Below are 22,159 nucleotides of genomic sequence, written 5' to 3' on the forward strand. Positions count from 1 at the left end.
TCCCGACACGCCAAGCATCCGCTAGTGCCCACTGCTTTACCCATGTCTGATAGCGTTCCGTCTACCTATGGGCTGGGGAGTGTATAGGCGAAGGGTGGGATCTGTCTAGGCAGAGGTCCAGTGCGCAATTGTAGTCGCCCCCTAGGAGCCATGGTGAGGTGTATTGGGCCAGAACCCCAGTCAGGTGTCCCCAAAATTTGTCTTGTTCCTCATTGGGAGCGTATATACTCCCCTGAAGTATCGGTTGGCCCTCTAAGAGACCCTCCAGTAGCATGTATCAGCCTTCTTTATCCACCGTGCGTTTGATTTCCAGAAAGGGAATCCCCGGCCGGAGCCAGGTCAGGGTACCTCAGGCGAAGGCGGAGTAGGTTGTGGCGCATATTGTTCCCCGCAATTTCTTGTGCAGGTGTTCTGCCTCTAAAGCTGTTAAATGTGTTTCCTGTAATAAGGCTATCTGTGCTTGCTGTCTCTTAATGTATGAATAGACAGCGTATCTCTTGCTCGCTGTATACATTCCCCTGACGTTTAGCGTGATGGTTTTAATGTCTGTGTTAGGAACTTTTTTATTCATATTATGTTGTCTTTGGGACTGGGTGCTCTCTCCCCTGGGGATATGTCCATACCTGGTGTGCACCCCATACTCATGCCATCCACCTTTGTGTGATGAACCTGTCTGCCTGCATACTGTTCTTAAGATTAAAGGGGTAAGTTGTTTGGGGAAGGGGGTGTAACTGTGTAACGGGGTATACTCCCAACTAGGGGGCCCTCTCGCTCGGGGTGATATGTCCAAACTAAGCAATATGCACATGCTCTAGTACGTTAGTTGAGGGGTCGTGGTCACTTTTCTACTAGCAGTGGTCTGTGTGGACCATCACAGCCTATTAATATAGATATGATGCCAGTAGGGTCCCTCCACCCCCGTGTGTTATACCTGTTGGGTGGTTGTTGCGCCCTCACAGCGCTCAGCAGGATTAGTCCTGCCATCTCTTGTTGCCCTTTTAAGGTTTGTTTACTGGGCATATGGATGATACTGGGTGCACGGGGGGGGGGGTCTTTGCTTTACTCAGTGTTATTCTTTAGACAAGTGTATACGCAGTCTGTGGGGTTACCACTGGTGGGGTGATTGAGCCTTCTCGGGAGGTATTTGTGTCGCTGATGTCCTCCTCTGACGTTAAGAGATGAGGGCCCTTTTCCCCCATCTAAGCGCTCCGCTGTCTGGACTATCTTTGCTGCCGGTTGTGACACCTTCCTGCGTTCTGCTATTTGCTCCAGGTCTGGAGAGCTCCTTGTAGTGGACTCGAATTGTGGACTCCCCTGTTACAGGGTGATCTTTTTGCGTTGATGCTTCTGGGTTCCCAGTTCCCTTGCGTTGTGCCGCGGGTCTCTACTTCTTGTAGATGTTGTTCTGCCCAGTCATACGCTTTATTGGGGTCAGTGAAGAAGCTCCCGTGGCCTTCATGTATGATTTTAAGGCGTGCAGGAGGGCATACTGAATGTTCATTTGACGCAGCATGCTCTTTATCTCCAGGAATGTTGCACGTTGTCTCTGGACCGCCCGGGAGTAATCCGGAAATAGCATGACCTGTTTATCTTCCACCGGAGCAGCCCCTGTTATCGGGCCGCCTTGAGCACTGCGTCCCTGTCTCGGTAGTGAAGCAATTTCAGCAGGTACGGCCTGGGCGGCGATCCCAGGGATCGCCGCCCAGGCCGTACCTGCTGAGAAGAAGGGAGTCGGGTCCGTCGCTTGGGTGAATGTTTTGAACCATGCTTCGACGTACCCTATGGGGTCGAGTCCTTCTACTCCCTCCGACAGGTTCAGGACCCTTATGTTGCTTCGTCGGAGCTCCCCTCCAAGTCATCTGTTTTATCTTCCAGGGTCTTCACTCATGATTGGAGGTCACTCAGGGTTTCCTGCTGTGATTTTATTCGGGGTTCAATTGATTGGATTGTTTTCTTTCCTTGCTTCACTTTCTCCGCTAACTTGCGGTGATCGTCCCTCAGAAGTTTAAGGTCTGTGGCCAGTGCCCCGAATCTGTCCTCTATGGTGACTCAGGAGTGTTCAATGGCCGCCAGTACGTTGTCTATCTTGTCCGACATAGTCGATGTGTGTGTTGACTCCCCTTCTGTTCGGGTAGTCTTGACTTCTAGGGAGGACTGTCTTGTGTGGGCTGGTATTTGCGTGGCTCCAGCATTGCGTTTACATTCCATAACTGGGGTTGGTTTTGGGGTGTTTGCAGTCTCTTGGTCAGGTTTATTTGTTTGTGGCCGGGCAGTGGGCGGCTCTCTAGATGTCCCTCTCCAGTTCCCTATATTGCCCTGTGCTTCCCTTACGACAGCCACCGATGCTGGCTGCAGGTCCTTGTGCTGTTTTAAGTTCCCCCTGGCAGCTCGGGGTCTACTGTCCTTTACTGGGCAGTGATAGGTCCCATTGTGGGGACTCGAACGTTGCAGCGCACTCCTGCACTGCGCGATCAGCTCTGTATCGATTGTTCCAGGTCCCTGCTCTTGTGGGGCCCGCTACCGTCGTCCCTACGTTATTTGCCCGTGCTGCTTGTGGGCCCTCCACGTTATCCCTGAGCTCCAAGACGGTCGAGTCCACTGTTTCCGGACTTTGGTGTCTTGCACAGCTGGAGCGGTTATTGCGCCCAGAGTGAAGCGTGCCCTTGTGGGTTGCGGCCTGTATGTCTTTCGTTTCTTGCCTGCAGGTCCTGTCACCTCCTTAGCCTTTCCGCTCTCTTTTGGCACTGCTTGGGTGTTTCCCACATGGGTCGGTCATCTGTAGTCCTCCACCTCGTGTTTGTTCATTTGCGGGCCGCTGAGTCCCCTTACCGTGCGCCCCGGGATCCGGCGCCGTGTGAGCGGAGCCCTTGTTTCTGGAGGAGGGAGGGGCACCCTGTGGCTGGGTGGGCATCTGCTCAATTTTGAGCGCCCCTCTGTCGCTTTAATTCTTTTCCCGTTCTTTCTGCAGAGTTGTAACTTCACTGGGCCGTGCCCGTATACGCCCCCTCCCCAATGCAGTTGCGGTCACCCTCTCACCTCCAATTGTGGCGTTAGCAGGAGGGCCTCTTCTCCTCAGCGCTCACTGGTCCCTACGGGCTGGCCGATTTTGCTGTTTGCAAGCCCCTGGTTTCACTGGTATGTCTTAGGCAGCTCCAGGTGTTGTGAGTGCACCCAATTACGGCCCGTATGACACTCGCCTCTTGCCTGCAAATGTCGTTGCTTCCCTCACTCCTCCATTACCTTTGATATTGTGGGGGGGAGGGGGTTGCTCCCTGCTCTGGCTTTCCGTTAGTGTCCCTCCTCCCACGGGTGTGTTCTTTCATATGCAGATGGGCCTTCCCGCCGTTCGCCTCGAGGCCTGGAGCAGTGCAAACGGGGCCTTTGATTGTGTGGGCGGGGGAGGGAAGATGGGGGGGGGGGTGTCAACAGAATAGCACTTCGTTGGGCTGTAGAGGTGCCCCATGGTACATTTAATATCTTTTGAGGCCTTCCCGCCAGGCTGCACCTCTGCTGGGCCGTGCTCGTGGACGTGCCCCCGCCGCTGGCCTCAGTCACACTCTCACCTTTGGCTACGGTGGGTTTGGTCAAGGTGACAAGTGGGCTGCTCCTTCCTTTTGACATTTCTGCCATTGCGCTGTTGGCACTGCTGTAGTCCCTCCAGGCCCCCGTGGGGATTCTCTGTCTCCGTTCGGGCGCAGTAATGCTGGTCACAGGCCTCGCTCCTCCCGGCTCAGTTTATTTCGGGAACATCTCTTCCTGAGCTTCAATTTCAGGCACTGAGCGACATTTGTTCAGTGATTCGTCAGGGCTCCGCCGGCATCAATATTTTAAGATTGAACAGACTGCTGCTCGGAAACACAAGCAGACGCGTCCACCATCATGGCTCTCTTGGCCACGCCCCCATCATTTGGCACCCTTAGCGATTCAGTTACGGTGTCTGTCAGTGGAGTCTTCCGGTTTTGACAATACAGTTTTGCACAAGATGCTGAAAGTCCTGAACGTTCCCAATTTATCCTGGTGTGTGAAAACCCCAAACTCTCGGGAAATAAAATAGTGAGATACAAAACATTATCCCAATGTGAAACACTCCGGCAGAAGATCTTTTCAAGTCCGGGCATACCCATTATAAATGCTGAAACAAAGCTAGGTTCTCTTCCGCTTGTTCCAAGAAATTATATGCAAATGAACAGATGTAAATATAATGAAGATCAGGGACTTTTATGTAGATTTTGTTTCAAGTCCACACAGATGCGTTTTTTGGACAAAATGCTCCATAGCCAGCACCATTTATTTGTTTTAATATGTCCAAATAGGAGAGATATTTGGTAAAAATAACACGGTCGACTTCTGAAATTAAAGCAAAGGGTCTGTTGAGGGAGGATGAGGTCAATCTTTCTCTTAGGTTTTTGGTACCAGACACAGAGCCCAGACCTTGTGCAGTTTGCAGAAGTGGAGAGAAGTGAATGAACGCAGCGCACAGGAATTGATTTAAGTGACCAGCCATGGGAGAGGTATTTTGGCTTGAGCTACACCAGCTTGAAGGGTGCAAATTTCTAGCATATCAATCAATAAATCATGGCATTTGTAAAGCGCACTACATACCCGGGTCTCAAGGCGTGGCCGGTTGGGGGGGGGGGGGGATTGGGGGGGGGGAAGCTGCTACTGTTCGAAGAGCCAGGTCTTGAGAAGTCTTCTGAAGGTAAGAAGGTCTTCGGTCTATCGCAGGCGGATGTTTCATGTCTTGGCGGTGAGGTGGGTGAAGGATCTGCCGCCGGCGGTCACTCTTCGGATGCGGTGGCGAGGGCGCGGTCTGCGGAGCGGAGCTGGCGGGTGGGGGTGTAGAGGCTGAGTAGACTGTTGGGGTACGTTGGTCCGGTGTTGTGGAGTGCCTTGTGTGCGTGGGTGAGGAGTTTGAAGGTTATCCTCTTGTTGACAGGGAGCCAGTGTAGGTCTATCAGGTGGGGTGTGATGTGGCTGCGGCGAGGATGTCAAGGATCAGGTGTGTGGCGGCGTTCTGGATGTGTTGAAGCCGTTTCAGGAGTTTGGCCGGGGCTCCTGCATAGAGTGTGTTTCCGTAGTCCAGTCTACTGCTGACGAGGGCCTGGGTGACCGTCCTTGTTTCGGTGGGGAGCCACTTGAAGATCCTGCGAAGCATGCGGAGGGGGTGTTGAAGCAGGAGGAGGAGACAACGTTGACCTGCTTCGTCATGGAGAGGGTAGAGTCGAGGATGACCCCCAGGTTGCATGCGTGGTCGGTGGGTGTTGGGGGTGTTCCTAGTGCAGTCGGCCACCAGGAGTCGGCCCAGGCCGAGGGGGTGGATCCGAGGATGAGGACCTCCGCCTTGTCCAAGTTCAGCTTCAGTCGGCTGTTCCTCATCCAGTCGGCATATGGCTTTTTCCAATGGGTGAATGCTCTATCTAAAGCCATGGGGTTTGAATAAAATGTTCCCTTCTGTGCAGTGGGAAGTGCCCCAAGTAGTTCCGACGGCGACTGGCTCCACATGCTCTGGTCCGGCAACTCCCTCAAGTCTTTCTGGGAAGGGATATTCTGTGGAGTTAGTTGGACACCCGAGCACAAGTGTAAATAAATGTATAGAAGTATACGATTGGTGAGCATCAATGGGGAGGAGGAAGGGTCTCATGTGACTCTATAAAAGATATCAATACTCGAGAATCACCATGTACAGGTAAGCAACTTATTTTTTCTCCAATATTGCATCTTTGATAGATTCACATGCTTGAATCAGACTAGGTAGCAGTATACAATGAATAATGGTAGTGGGCAAGGCAAACCATCCCACCATGAGAGACATTCTTAAATACCATTAGCCACACCGAAGACATTGCAATGGTATAAAATCAAGAGATAAAGCATAGCATTAAGCAACCATAATAAATGTACTCAAACTGGTAAACTATTAAACAGAGTAACAGAAGATTTGAGCTTAATTGCTTCTACCATATGAGAACAGTCTTCACATTGTAGCCTGGCCGACTGCTACATCTGCCTTATTCCAGGCATCCTGGCAGTAATGCTTTGTGAAAGTATGGGCGTTTACCCAATATCTGCATGTCTGGCAACATGGGCAGAGACAGTCCTGCGAACAGGGCTTAGGACACTGCGACCTAAGTTGAGTGAGCCTCCACCATTGCAGCCAACGGGCGTCCGGCCTTCTCATGACAGAAGACTATAGTCGAGGAGACCCAGCAACCTATACTAGCCCGTGATAAGGCTTGACCCTTTCTTGGAGCAAAGCTAGAAATTAGCAATTGACTTGATTTTTGAAAGTTTTTGTCCTTTGCAAGTAGAACTTTAAACCACGCTTAATGTCCAGCAAATGCAAAGCTCTCTCTGCAGGCAAAAATGGATTGGAGAAAAAGAAGGCAGAATGACTGGTTCATCAAGGCGAAATATTGAAGGTACCTTGGGGATGAATGAAGGATTAGTGCGCATAACTACTCTGCCTTCTAGACACTGTGCATAAGGTTTTTTTATCACTACTAATGAAGGGCCGCTGTTCCCATGAAAGAGGGCAGAAGGAATCATTTTCGAAAGAGGAGAGGGGGAAGTCAAAGTGACTTTACTTGGTGTCCTCACACATCCCAAAAGATGTCATGCTTCAGCATAGGGTGCTGCTCCTCATAGGGCTAGCACTGCAATGCCCTACAGGTTCCTCGAAGGGTCACTTTGTTGGAGATCTTTTTACTTTTCACATCGTATGAGGAGTGCGAGCTAGTGCATGGGGAGCTGGACCTTCATTTAGCTCCCTGTCCCTTCTTCTGTTTGAGTAAGGTTTTTTTATATCAAAGCCTGAATTTCACTAATATGACTGGCAGATGTAACATCCAACAGAAATGCCACCTTTCATGAAATCAATTTCAATTGCACTTCTGAATAGGCTCAAATGGAGATCATGAGTTGTGATAAGTGTTAAGCTGCCAGAGCACTGGATAGGAAGGTAAGCTCTGAATCGATCCTTCATAAACTCTTTCACGAGCCTGTTGGACCACAAAGACAATTGGCCAGAACATGGTCTGTATCTAGAAATTGACACTAGGTGCACCTTAGTGGATGCATGTGTAAGGCCTGATTTGGCGTGAAGTAGGGTCGAAAAGAAAGGATGAAAAGACTGAGAAGCACACCATGAGCAGAATCTTTTCCATTTTGCTGCATTTGAGTGTAAAGCACGAGCTTTCTGAAGGCTAGAATTGCATCCGTGAGAAATTGGTGAAGCTCCGAATGACATGTTTTCTTTGACCATCCACCAGGACAACTGCTGTCTTCATGTCAGAGGTTATCGAAATCATGTCTATGAAAGAACCCTGACATTGTGTCGAGCTGTTTCTGACCAAGTCTCATGCACAGGCAGCAAACGTGAATTAACTGGATGCAGGATGACATCACCCCAGGATGGATTTGTATGTCCTTACAGAAATTCACCCGTTTAAAGATAGTGATAGCATGAATACCTTCAAGCACAAAATCCTTTCATCTGTGGGCAATGCCTTTGACAGCTTCATATCCAGGATTGCTCTTAGAAACACAGGCAATCTAGAGAGGAGAGATGATTTTTCCCCGTTAAGGTTGAGACCTTGGGATTTGAAAAGTTGTAGACAGGTTTCTGTGGACTTCTTTGCTGACTGGAAGGAGAGACCTTCCATCGTCCAGTTAGGAGAATACCTAGTGACCAGACCGTTGGAGAAAAGCCGCCACTGGTGCCATGCTTTTGGTAAATACTCTGAGGGCTGATTTTAACCCAAAGGGGAGAACCTTGAATTGATAATGGCACCCTGCCGCTTCAAACCGGAGAAACCTTAAGTGCTTCGGATATATTGGAATGTGAAAATATGCGTCCAGTAGATTCAGGAAAGAGACAGTTCCCCTGTGTTCATCAGCTGCAAATTCTCCTTAAGAGATAGCATCCTGAAGGGTTGTTTTTTGGTTAACGTGTTCAACAGCCTCAGAGCCTACTCGCCTCCACTTTCCTAACTGCTTTTTGATCAGAAAACGTGGGAATAGAAACCTAGGTTGCACCGAATGTGCAGCACCTCCTCTATTGCTTTTTTGGAGTGAAGCCATCAGATTTCTTTTTTTGAGAACTGGAAGATGACTATGTGATGCATTCTACGGAGGACTTGGGGGCTTTTGAACAAATTCCAGGGTGTGACCATACTGGAATACATATAACACCCATTTGTCCGAAGAGATGATTGTCCATGGATTGAAGAATTTGCATAACATGTGATCGAATTGAAGTGTGACTGCGGTGTCAGGGGCCTGTGGTACTTCATTGCCTCCTTTTGGCATTCTGAGACTTTCCTCCTACTGATGGGTGTTGACGCCCCTGGCTGTCTGGAATATGTGGACGTTGTGGTTTGTCTGTAGGAGCTAAGCTGAATATTGAGAGCGAAAACACGGTTGGAAGTAGGGCTTAAACCTCTGCTGGAATTGCAGTTGACAGATACATTGGCCTCTACCCCTGCCCCGAAAGGGCTGAAACGGCCTCTGCTGCAAGTTACCCAATGACTCAGTAGTGTCTGCATCAGACACAAAGGTCAAATGGCATGTCCAGTATTTTGGCCTGTACCTCTGGGCGGGATGCAGTCACTTTAAGCCAACTTTGGCGTCTCAATACTGCCACTTCAGACATCTGCCTGAAGGCTGTGGAAATCTAGGATTTCGGAAGAGGCCTTTTCACCTTCCGCCAGGATCTTTTACCTCCTTCTTGTGTTTTTGGAGATACTCCAACAGAGATGAGATGTCAGACCACATCTGCCGGTCGTACGAAGATAGCCATGGCATTGAAGGCTTGGATTAAAGTAGCCACCACTGCGGAGAACCTCTTGCCTATATTGTCAATCCTGCGGCCTTCCTTATCCAGAGGGGCTATGCATGGCAAGGAAGGATTTTTTGCTCTACTCTGAGCACCTTGCATGATGACTGAATCTGGTAGAGGATGACCAATAAGACATGTGGGGGAACCCTCAGGAGCTGTGTACTTTTTGCGAAGAATCACAGGTGCCACACATGCTGGTGTCTTCCACAATTTTAGGCTTTCCTGACATATAAAATCCGTAATAGGGATAGCATGAGTGGTGCGTTCCTGCTTTAAAATCATAGAGGAAGCACTCTGTTTTTTAGCTGACATAGGATGGTCAAAGCGCTTACATGCTCTCTCAAGCAGGTCGTGGAAACTGTTGATATCCACAGGCCAAGAATCAGCTCCTGGTGGGGTAGGAGACACTGGCATTGGTGTGATGTTATCAACCCATTCATCATGGACATTGGGATGTCTGGAGTCACCCTCTTCTAAAAGCTTGTCATCACTGTCTGGGAAAGTATCCGGGATAGATATTGGAGGCTATATAGGTCTGTCTTTTTGAGGCCTACGCGTGCTCTGTGGTGCAGGAGTAGTGTCAGGGACATCCTGCCTCGGTGGAGGCTGCAGAGTGATGTTGGCAGCAGGGAACTGCTTGGAATTGTCATTTAGCATCATGCTTAAGTCTATGACCAATGTAATTGGAATATTGATGGATGGTTCCTGAACGTGATGTTGCTCATCCTCCTGTTCCTCATAAGGATAATGCTCCTGGAAAGTATATTCCTGAAAAGCAGGATGTCCCCTGTCAGAGAAAGAGTAATCGCCTTCAAGGTAGGCCAACAGATCAACTTCCGCTTACTCGTCCTCTGAATCGTGACACTGCACCCTTTATTGTGAAGGACTATATGCAGGGCCAAAGATACCCTCATCCTCAGATTCCTCAAAGTCCAGGAGGCATGCTCCAGGCAGTGGAGAAATCTTTGAAAAATCCTGAGTCAGAGAAGGAGTTGTACTCTTACTGTGAATATAGAAATGTCTTTTCTGCCCGTCAACGGGATCATAGACAGTGGTGCAGATAGGAATCTGGATCGACAGGACATCAGCAGGTATGGCAGTCAGAAGTGAAGTGGTTGTCCAGAATATCTTGGTTGTCGAAGATTGTCTCATCGATAACGTGGCCGGCGTCTTGATCATTAACATAGTGGAAGTCACAGTTGACGGTGCAGCTGTTCCTGGCGACACAGATGCCGTAGACGATAAGTTCTTCATCGACGGTGCTGTCTACAGTCACTTTTTCTTTGAAGAGGGCTCCTTGAATGGGGTATGAGCAGCAGATAGAGGTGCTGAATCAGACCTTTGATAAGGAGGAAGGGCCAGCCGGCTCCTTTCTTGATTTTTTTTCGTCACTAGTCGATCTGCTGAGAGACCTAGAGTTTTTAGAGTCTGTTGGAAGATGATGATTCCACCTCTTTCCTCTTTCTTGAGGAGGTATGAGCCTGAATCTGAGTCAGAGATAAATTTATTTTTCTGTAGCCACAGAAGCAGTCTACATTCCCGGTCTTTTGAGGGCTTATACAGTAAAAGTATGGTAGTACGTGCATTCCTTCGGTTTATGGTGAGGATAAAGACCGTAGAAGCATTCTTTCTGTGGCTCCTCAGAATAGAGTCTGGAATTTCTACAAGTCTTGCAAGGCCTAAATAGCCTTTTTTTTTTTTTAAGACTCAGACATTCTGTGAGAAAGCACAGCCAAACACACTCTTAAACTGTACCTCAGATGATGGTAGGAGGAGTAGAGATGAACTGGAAAACTGCAGGTCACAAGGTTAAGAGTGACAGTGTGACTGAGCAAAACTCAGGGAGACTCCCCAATACACGACGTGCGGTAAGAAATCTGAGGTATGGTGGCTCTGCAGGGGGGTGAGTGCTTCAGGGTCTGTGCTCTGGATGGCTGACTTTTGGGTGTATTAAAGTCAATGTGAATTGGCTACTAACTGCTGCTGTTTTTCAATGGAATGTAATGCTAATTCTTTAGCACTGTTTTTATTACAGTGGGAATACAACAATCAAGACGGGGAAGATGCAAGCATGTGAATCGATAAAAGATACAATACAGGAGAAATGTGGTTTATACTGTTCCTCTTTAATCAACTCTAATAAAATCAATTTTATAAAAACGTGGAATTCTCAAATTAATAGTCCATCATTTTATGACCACCATGCCACCTGAGATTAGATCCAGCCATATGAAAATCAGCCTTAACCCTGCTCCAATAGGAGCAGTCAAGCCCAAGCTGCCAAGCCACGTCCTCTGATCCAGAACAGAAGCAACGCAAGACCAGTTTCAGACTCTCTCAACCTCTGCAGTTGGGTGCAGGTTTGTTCAAGTGGCACAGTGAGCAAAGGAACTCACAAAAAGTATGTCTGGTGTCTAACAAAGAAAAAGAGAAAAATAGGAGACAACAGAATGAATCAGGGTCTTCAAAATGAACTCTTCTTTAAGGATGAGAAGCCTCACTTACCTGAAGGTGACATGCTTCATCATTGGGTTCCCTCCACACGCCAGGATCGCAAGGTACCTGGTATGGGTTACAACTCATCAATAGAGAGGACCAGAGGAGTTTTCAATCAGATGAGCAGATGTTGATATAGAGTGAGGGGTAGTGTGCACAAAGATAAAACTATCTCCATATGGGATTAATTGGATTAATTCAAATGTCCTCTGAGAGAGGGTTAAAACCAGAGAGGACAGGGGGTTTGTAAACAAATATACCCCCCTTTATGTGATCAATATGTTTCTGCCTGTCAATGACCCCAAACGCGGTTCCAAGGCATTCGTCAGGACCCTAAAGGAGAGTCACTGTGCTTAAGAAATCGAAATATTGTTACCGGCTTCACAAAAGGTTAGCCTGGCGGGCGTGGTGGCCCAACAGAACTCCGGGTCCAACGACATTGTAAATTGGAGATATAATCCACTCTCAAGCCTGTAAAACATCCTTTTCCACAGAGCTGTACAGTCACTGCAAAAAACCTCCACATCATGCCTGGCGAGAGTGGATACTCACAGTGTGTTCACTTGAGCACTTTTTCACTGTAATTTTATACTTAGTCTATTTTTTGAAGAGTAATTCCAATAGAACCTGCTCTGTTGAAAATTAACTAGTGGGTTATTTGTCTTGTTCACTACTGGATTAAGATTTTTAACTCTTTTGGCTCTTGTTCATCAAGTGATTCTTTGACTAGTGATATTACTATATTTTCTCACTTGGAACCCTTGTTGCGTACGTGCATCGTAGTGCCCCTGGTTCCAGGTACTGTTTGAGCTGCCCTGGCTGTGTATAGGTTTTGACAACCGCATGGCATTGACCTTGGTACTGCTGGTTTCAGACAATGTCAGCGATAGAATGCAAGCAGAACTTCGAGTTTTGTTTCCTACTCAACTGGTTGTCTTTCCCCACAAGAACTCAGCAGTAAATTAGAAACGGTTTATGGCTTAAGGGTAGTATACAGTCATTTTTTACCCCTGACATTGTGGTGAATCAACGTCCATGAGTTGAGAGATGCATTGGATTGTATTTGCAACTGCATATTACTTCATACATCTGGAGAGGTACCAAGGCCAATTTGCAGAAGAGTAGCACGCCATTCTGGGAGTGTGCCGGCATTGGAGTCTCTCTCCGATTTGGTCTATGAGGTAAGTGTTTTCTTTTGCTGTTGCACCCTAGTGTGCAGTGAATCAAAAGGAGTGATAGAAAGGAAATGGGCTTACATGCTATAGTATTAATGTAGATAAAGTGTAAATGTGAACACCATCCAACTACTGGACATCAGCATTACCACCCAAACATAGTAACAGCAACCGTGTGCTGTACGCCAATTGACTCATGCTTACCTCACTTCAAATGCACCGCGGTCTTGGATGTCCTGAACACATACCAATTACACCCAAGGGGTGCTCCTGAGTTGCCCATCTAGTAGCATGAAATAGACCACCACTGTTTTAGCAGCAAACTCCCGATTTATTGAAACTGATTGATTTGCGAGTATACTGAAGCTAATCCCATCACATAAAGTAAATTGATTGGACAGGCAGGCTTTTAGCGTGCCCCAGGCAGACGAGGAAACTGTGCGCTCCACTAGAAAAGAAGAAAACGTGTACGACATTTACAGAAAACCGAACAACAGCCAACTTTCTCCCACATTATTTGTCATTAGTAAAATCTCTTCCACTGCCCACCACCCCAACCCCTCAAATATTAAACACATCTCCAATACAAACACAGGTTTATAATAATATAAAGTCAGTATAATATAGAATATTCCCAGCAAAAAAAGTTGTTTTCTCAACAACGTCTTCCAAAAGTCTTTTTTAGTTTTGTAGGAGGTTTGAAAACGTGTTAAAGAAAATAAATAATATATTTATATATTTATATATAATATATGAAAGCATACACACAGCACTCTTACTGAGCATTAAATCGAAATAAAAAGTACAAAAAGGCAGATGTCGGAAACACAATAGAAAAAAATCTAAAAAGAACAAAACCATTAGTTATGGCTTTAAGATTTGCACATCACAAAGTGAGAAAAGATAGCCTTTTCGAAATATTGGAAAAAAATTCCAGTTTTTGCATTTTCATGTACATGTCAATATTTTTTGCATTTTTAGCTGTTGTGAAAGTGAAGAGTGCAGATCATAAGTCGTGCGGATTGCAGATATAGACAAGAGTACATGGACGGGTCTCCAAGAGGCCACGTGCTCCGGGACTGAGAAGCCAAATTCTGCACTTTTTTTTGGTTAAATAATAAGTCCAAGTTGCTCAGAATTTGTGAGAAAACTAAAGTGACAGAAACAACCCCAACAAAGAAAAAAAAAGTTTGCATGGATGAAGTCACAATTTCTTTCACTGCGTTTTCTTCAATGATAATTAACTTTGTAATGCATTGCTAAGATACTTGGGACTTTAACTGCTTCAAAAACATAGTGTTTATCCCCAGCTGAGTGGTACCCTCTGTGACTACCTCAACAGAACGAATGGCTTAATCAAAACCTGCATCTTGAGGTTGCGCCGGTGATTTCTATGCAACGAAACCTGTAACAGTGAGCTATCTTCACAATGATTGCAAGTACACTATATTTGATCTAGGGGGAAGTACAGCTTGTGGGCCAAATGTTTTCAAAGTACCCGTTTCGCTTCACACAAACCATAGCATGCTAACTTGTGTCTAGGGCAGGATGAGCCACGAAGATACAAGTCGCACTCCGTAACCAAGAGCCACCATACCATGTTGGGGAGCCAGAGAGTATTGCCCATAAGAACGGGAGAGGCAGTGTCTTTGAATTCTCAAAGTCCATTCACAGATGGGAACAAGCATGCATAATATGCAATGTTTAATGTAGGGGTTGCCCTGAATCCAGTGCCCAAGACCAACAAATCTGGTCTGTTTTCGATAGCCTAATAGAAAAGCAGGTTTGTCTTCTTGCATTGGCAACGAGGGACCGGATTGCTTGTAGGCACTTGTGTGAGTTAGCGAGTGCATTTAATACCCATGACAAATGGCAGATTCGAGGCACCAAAACTCGAAGCTTCCCAGTTCCTGACTTCGTGCATCCATCATGCTCTTATACAGCACAGAAAGGTCTGACGTTATGTTCATTCAGTCCTTAATTTGAGCTGGAACTGCCTATGAAATTGCCGGTAACTGTCAAATGTGTAGTGTGTTTTTTTTTAACTGGAAACTACACTTAGGGTCACTCGTTTACCTCATCAAGAGGACACACATTTGGTTAGCTCCCCAACGGATCAGAGCCGAGTCGCAGTGGTGTACCAGCCTACATGGCAACTCGGAGAATTTATCCTCAAACATGTACCTTTGAAAAGCTTGGTGCGCCGGCTTGTGGAGAAACTTCGATTCCCTGAATGCCAGTCCACCTTCCGAACCGCAGTACAAAAAACAGGTGGTAACTGCAAGACACACGTAAGGCCTGACAATTCATTGTTGCTTTCCAAAATACAAACACTGGAACCCCAGACGAGAAGATTAGGGCTCTCAGCAGCAAAGTTCTGCCATCTGATGTGCTAGGGCCCTCCCGAAGGAGTCTCGAGTGTCTTGAACACACTTGTTCTCAAAATATTCCACAGCAACACTAAGTGAGCAGGAAAGGATTCTCCAAGACAACAAAAAGCGATGTCCTCGGCCTAACTGGTGCTTGAAACAACTGGTATATTTTGCCAGAAATGCCAAACATGGGGCTCAATGGCCATTTACTTGCCAAAGAGAAAGCTTATGAAAGTCCTCACTGAGACACTAAACAGAGGCCTTTAATGACCAAATGTGACATCTGCAAAACATACAGCATCTTACAAGACCCCTTTCAGTGTGTCCCGTTGTTGAGCTCTCTTAGCTGAAGTCTCCTTAGTTGTTTTCTCTCTCGAGCCCTGACCAAGATTATCGCCATGTTTGGCCTGATAGCCCACTATCTAGAAGTGTCCACGCCACAACAATAAATTGCATTTTATAGCACTTCACACTGTGGGTCATGCCCTGATAAATAACAGGTATTGCTACTACCCTTTATAAAGATTTATCAAACTTGCAGAGGTGACACCCAAGTTTCCCAAAGTCATCAACGAGCACTTACTCAGCCATCTTGCAACAGATGTTTTTTTTATTTTTAAACTCAAATGTATTACATTGGTAGTGCATTGCCGTGTAGCAGGAGCACACGTCTAGATTTCCTTTCCTCCAAGCCATCTTTGGGATCACCAATTAAACCACACGCATTAGGTAAATTATGACAAAATGGTCTTGTTAGCGGCTGCCTAGTGCACTTCAGAGAATAACTGCCATTGGCTATCTGCATTACCCAAAGTGTTATACAGCTACCAACATTCATTTATTCAACTAAAAAGGACAAGAGACCTAAATCAATCGAGTTGAAACGTGACTAAAAGCTTCGGTGCCAGATTCCATTCCACAGAACTGCCTTGAACTAAAACTTTATTTACGTCTTAATAAATAAAACTTTTTCAGAAGTCTCTGCCATCATGTGTTCAATGCTGACATTTCCTCACATCTGTGGGCTGCTCTAAAGCGAGCAATCTTGGTCACCTTGGGTGCCTGAGGAAAGTTGTTTCAGTGCACAAGCTCCTTTTACAAGGATTTGAAAAGGAGTATCCTCTAAGCGCAGCCATGTTCCAGGGGTTGAAGATTTCCTGAACGATTACTCTAAAAGACCTTCAACCAGTCACCTATGATGGTAAAATAAATTCTGACAGCTTGATTGGTTTAATGCAGATTTCCTCTTTGATCCACTGTGCCTTGAATGCAAGTTTGATTTTTTTTCCTGCACAATAATTGGGGATTTGAATAAAATTACAAATATGTATAAAATCACAAATCAGTCTTAGGAAGTGCTAGATATAGCTACAGTTCTACTCATATAGCAATGACATCTTCGACGATGTGCTACCACAGACCTCACTGAAGTCCATGAAACACCTGGTGTCCTCCAATCAGACACCGTTAACAGTCAATATTTCTGCTCATTGCATGGACGCTCGGAGGAGGCAATGGAGTCCTGAGGTACTCCAGTTTGACAACCTTCCCACAAAGCACTTACAAAACTCATCAACTGCTAAGGACCTATACGATATTTATATTTAAGTAATGACTGTATGTCAATTATAAAGGTCTCTATGCCTGGGGGGAAAATTATGGTCTTTTCTATCAGCACACACCTACCAAACTCATTTACTCACTCAAAAAGAGACTGATAAAATATACAAAATAAATCAAAATAAAGCAGAGCACCACATAAAATACAACAGAAAATAAGTTTGCCTAAGAAGTATCTCTTCAAAAGCTACACCTCAGTCAGATCTGAAAACGCATATGCTGAAGACAGGAAGGCAGCTTCCTATTGGGGTTAAGAATGGAATGTCTTAACAATTCAAGTTTTTTTTGCTTTTTTCCAAATGTGATAACTATGCCTATAAATGTGTGAAATAAGCCTTTTTTGACTTCTCCCTAAATTACTTTCTGATGCAAAGTGTGTAATGCGGAAGTCACTTCCCCGTGCAATCATGTAATATCTTTTGTAACTTGTCACTTGGGTCTTCTCAGGAGCTTTGTAGCAAAATCTCCTGCAGGTCCAAGTGTGTACATCACAGATTACCCACAATGCACTTCGGACCTTCTACATATGCTTCTATCAACATAGTCTTTTTTCGTCTTGGCTTGGAGAATTACAAAAGAAACTTGAAAAAAATAACATTTAAATCAATATATACAAGAACAAATGATTTTAAAAGTAAACTACGTTACAGAGGTCAGTGATTCATAAAGGCAGACTTCTAGGTGTGCGGGATTTCCCTTTTGCAACTTAATACATAAAATATTAGAGCAGGATAGTTGTTGTAGGAGGGGGGAGGGAAAGCTTTAAAAGGAACTGTAACGCATTTGACTAAAAACAAGTGTGCAGGAGAAATAAGAAGACATAAGAGCTGCACCAAGTACAGGAGATAAACACAGAAGATCTGCAGGCCCACAGACGAGCAGCAGCATGTGAGAGCAGTTGCAGGCCTGGACACATTAAGAAATGATTGTGTTCTGCGCATGGGAAAAAAGGTTCAAGTTAAAAAGATTTCAATATAGCGATTAGGGTTTTCAAACAAGCTAAAATTAAGAAAACAAACCGAGCTTTCATCGTAAAAAAAATCTTTTCTGAACTCCAGCTAAGTTTTGTTTGCACAGTTTGGCCTGGAAACAATGAATTTCTCTTATAGATCAGCACCTCGGTCCCCAAAGAAGACCGCACAAAAGTAGGTTATTTCCCCCTGTCAGTAGAAGAAAATGTTGGCTGAGGGTGGGACAGAGGGGACTGACCCTTATTTTCTTGCAGGAGCTCTCAGCACAACTGGGCTGACCAATTTCAAAGTCCAGACTACAAAGCTAGCCAGCAACACCTTCAAACCGCTCCTCCAGAGAGCAGTGCAAGGCTTTTAGTAGTTAAGGAGAGCAACCTTCCACTGCTAGTTTGGAGCTGCTAGTCAAAGGGGTCTTAGAACAGCTATCAGAGCCAGTGGCCTTAATAAAAGCTGGTGACCTATGTGGACATTTACCATCCATAGCTTCAACTGTTGGGGTCCTGCTAAATCACAACAATTCCAGGAAATCAAGATTTCCAGGGTCAAAAAAAGCAGTTTGTAGGAACAATAAATAAATATATATATATTTAATTCATTGGTTGTCACTATTAAGGCATGATTGCACTCTGTTCTTTTGGCGCCATTCTCCTCCCTGCGTATCGTTCCCATTACCCAACACCGGTCATCAGACCTCAAATTCCTTTAAAGCAATCCTATATCTTGAGGGCGAAAAGGGAAGGATCTTGCACTGATGCTTCTGAACGTGAAACTGGCGGGATTCAACCCCGAGTGAAAGTTGTACGGAACAGATGAGCCTGCCCTACGTGGATAACATGACAGCAAGTCATAAGGAGGAGCAAGCACGTCTTCGTAGAAATGACATGCTTCACAACCAAGTGAAACAGTCATACCACACCGCGTTCCTGTTCACCAGTGCCTCTTGGTTCCATCACGTTTTAATATTAAACACAGCCATTAAAATGTGTGAAAAAATGGCCTGGAAGAATGCCCCACAAGAAGCTCAGATTACTTTTTCTAAGTCCGGCAAAACACATGATAAACAGAGACAACTGTAAGGCTTCTCTTCAGCAGTGTTCTCAGACTATGCTCAGTGCTCATAATTTAGCTTCCTTTCTGGTTAAATGAAACCTGTAGCGCGGCAATCATAAATATACTCTACAAGGACCATTCTCTTGGAGGGGAAAAATGAGAACAGCCATATGCCACAAGGTCTAGCCACAGAGAATCTAGGTCAGTAGCTCATCAAAAGCAGTAGGATTCTCTTTCTAATCCAAAGGGTGCAATCATGCAGAGTTAACGTGCTTGGTGTGGGAGGAAGACCGCCACTAGTCCAAATATCGGTTAGATGCACAGAAAATTGATTGGTATTCAGGGAGCATCAAAACACTGATGGACTACTGCTGCTTGAACAGGACGCAGCTCAATGGATAAAGAGACATCCCTTGCCTCCCTCAAGCACTGCAGGCTTACAGCTCGTGACATTGCACGTGGACTGCCACTTACATAAAAGTAACAGTAAAGAGTCAGGAAAGGTCAGCCTAAAGCGGACTGCAAACCCTATGAAAGTTTTTGGGGGTCTGGGATAGTTATCACTTTGGTTGATACAATGAAGCATTTGCTATTGGTCCCACTCCCAGAACAACTATTTCCTTATTCCTCATCGACAAAAAGAACTGGGTCTTCCTAGACATTCATGCCTGTAACTAAAAGTGTTCCTGTGTAGAGCCGGAGTACGATTAAAGTGTACAGTCTTCACTAAGACTGTACCTTGCTGCATTGATGAGAAAAAGACTGCAATCATTTAATTAAATCTTCTGAGTTCATTTAATGGCACACTTTGCTAAACTCAATGGCACGGAGACCATGACTGCTCACCACTCTCCTCGATCGCACGCCACCACGAATGTTTGCCTCCACATATCTAAGACTGTCCATTAGCTATCTCGATGAGATATTCACAAGGCACAGCTCCTACAAACGAGGGTTGTTCCAGCATGTGACTGACAATCCAACCTCCTGATTAGGACCAAAATGAGCAAAGACTCCTCCCAAAACACTGAAAAGAAACTGTCAGAAGCTGGTTTGCCTGTTCGTGAGCGCAGCCTCGAACACAAAAATTAAATAAATAAGAATAAGGTGATTTAATTTTATAGACGCTTTTGAGCCAATGATGGGGCAGGTGTTGGGAGGAGGAACCATGCCTCCATCCCTGGACCCTAATCACTGGTGCAGCAGTACACTCAAGTGTACCTAGCCCAATGCTGCTGGGCACATCCTGTCCCACTGCCTCACTACAACATGAGCTGGAATCAATCCATTAAGAAATGAAACACAATATGAGGCGTCCCCATCATCCCAGCAACTTAGGCGCTGACGCTCGCCACACATACTCCGTGCTTATACCTTCATAGACTTTGGGAACTGTTTGCATAAATCCAACCGGCCTCCACCTAGGCAGGCAGTGTGCAACCAATCAGATAATGGGTTGGGGAGAGCTGAAGGGAAATAAGAGCTTTTATGAAGGGAGCCCCTCACCATTTTCTTCATGGAACAGGAAAGCTTATGTTTTGTTTTAAAACAAAAAAAATCCACCAAGACTATTTTACTCGTTTGTACACGGACAACAACAAGGCTACCTTGTTTTTCTGGCTTCCATGGCGCCCCTTAACTACTCTAGCTTATTTCCCTAGGTGATCCAGGTAAAATCCTTATCGTTGTCCCCAGAGTTTTCATGTTCCTGTGGAGAATCGTCCTTGTCGTCCTCGATGATGATATCATCTTGTGAAATCTCAACGTCGTCCTTCCACTTGATGTCATCATCATCGTCATCGTCGTCCCCAAGGATTTCCTCATCCCCATCCTCTTTCATATCATCTGTGTACTCGAGATAGTTTCCCTCTCCTGGATACATCTCATCTGGCGAGCCCTCCTCCCCATTCTGATCCATGTGGCCAGGCATTCCCCTTCCAGAACAGTCCAGGCAAACACCGTGGCGTCGAGAGCCGTGCTTGATGCCCACGCTGGCTGCAGACATGAACACTCTGCTACACACCTTGCACACATACTTTTTGTCTTTGCTGTGGACCTACAAAAGAAGAACACACAATGTTACAGCAGCAAGTTATATTCTAGCACACCCAGCAGTATAACTCAATTCCCCTCTAGCTAATGTAATGCAGCAGCCTACTTCCATGTCTCCCATTCCAGACACAGCAATTAAGCAAGATATTTAGAAACATTTACCACATATAATAAATGTTTGAATTTATAGTATAAAAGGCAGTGGTTTGAAAAACCTTTTTTTCAACCTTATTTCACAGAAACCCTTGAGTTATAGAAAATATTTCATGGATCCCTGTGAAATAGGAGTTTCACAGTCATCAAGGCAGCCCAAACCACTCAGAGCTTTACTACTGTCCATTGTTTAAACAATATTCTGTTCAGAAAAAAAAACTAAACATAATTCCGATCAGTGCTCATTGTTAGTTGAAACTTGCAGAAAGCACATTCAACAAACTCTCCCTTCAGACAAAACGTGTCTTTTATTGAAAGCGGAGGGTATTTTTCTTAAACATCTACACTCCTAACTACATAATTGTTCTATTCCTTTTGTGAGTGCTAAATTTCTGTTTAATAAAAATAATGCGTTATATTTGAATTGCTGTTAATGCTGTACCGTATTTACATCGCCTTCCATCTTGTTTAAACGTCATCCTATGTCAAGTGATATTGTTGATTCTGTTTCTTACATAAAAACCTCAATAGTTTCACAAGTCAGAAGAAAACATTCTCTGAGAAAGCTTTCTGAATGTACCACGCCAAGGACAGACTCTGCTCATCCTAGTTCTGTTAACATTCTATCAGTTAAAGTGGATAGTGAAGAATCGGACAGTGAGCGAACCATAGTGTATTGATGGTGGGAAAATCATAGAATGTATTCTATGCAGAAAAGCTTTCTTTAGAGCGTTTATTAGTTTAAACGTAACACATGTGTTGCCATGGAATGTACGAATCCTATTGTCCAAAGCCCCAAAGGAGTGTGCATTTCTTTCACAAAATAGACTCCTATTCAAATTCTCAAAAGGCAACTCTATGCTGGATTGATTACTGAGCTGTAGGGAGCTCTATACTTATGATTTATAGGCTATGCTGCTAATTTACTGATGACAATCTGCATTTTAATACGTACATAAAGCATTTAAAAAAGATCTAGTGTCTGTCATTCTTATGAGAATGTTTCAGAAATATTATGTGGGCCATGCTTATTTAAAGTGACAGCTATAGTAAGGGAGCACCAAAGTCCGAGCTACAGGGACTACACCACTCCGAAGGTTGAAACTGTGGTGCTGAAATTGCATGGCTCTAATAAGGAATCTAATAAGAGCCAACACTTGTAATATAGGGAACCAAACAGTGTTTTTCAATATTTTACATACAGCTTTGGATAAACACTTCCCTATTTGAACGAAAACACCCGTTGTTAAAGCAAAATGCTATAAAACAAGTACGCAGTACACAAAAAGAAAATACACAGCAGGTAACGTGTATATTATGGTCCAATATTGCCATATTGATGGTCTGGTGACATCTGCAAACAAATTGGCTTTGTAGTTTATGATTTTACCAGAACTCCTCAATGGTAATATAGCACCATATTACCCTTCAAAC

At 45.1% G+C, this 22,159-nt stretch overlaps 1 protein-coding gene across 2 annotated transcripts in view; it reads right to left on the minus strand.

Annotated features, from left to right (window-relative positions):
- Positions 1 to 15,471: 15,471 nt before the first annotated feature.
- The window catches only part of ZBTB46 (zinc finger and BTB domain containing 46), a 299,861-nt gene continuing 293,173 nt past the window's right edge, over positions 15,472 to 22,159 (minus strand). For both annotated transcript variants that reach the window (XM_085619618.1, XM_085619619.1), the window contains one exon: positions 15,472 to 20,576. In XM_085619618.1, coding sequence (XP_085475744.1) covers positions 20,178 to 20,576 — 399 coding nt within the window. In that variant the 3' untranslated portion in view covers positions 15,472 to 20,177. The remainder of the gene's footprint in view (positions 20,577 to 22,159) is intronic.

Source organism: Triturus cristatus, chromosome 7, assembly GCF_964204655.1.
Source record: "Triturus cristatus chromosome 7, aTriCri1.1, whole genome shotgun sequence".
Lineage (NCBI taxonomy): Eukaryota > Metazoa > Chordata > Amphibia > Caudata > Salamandridae > Triturus > Triturus cristatus.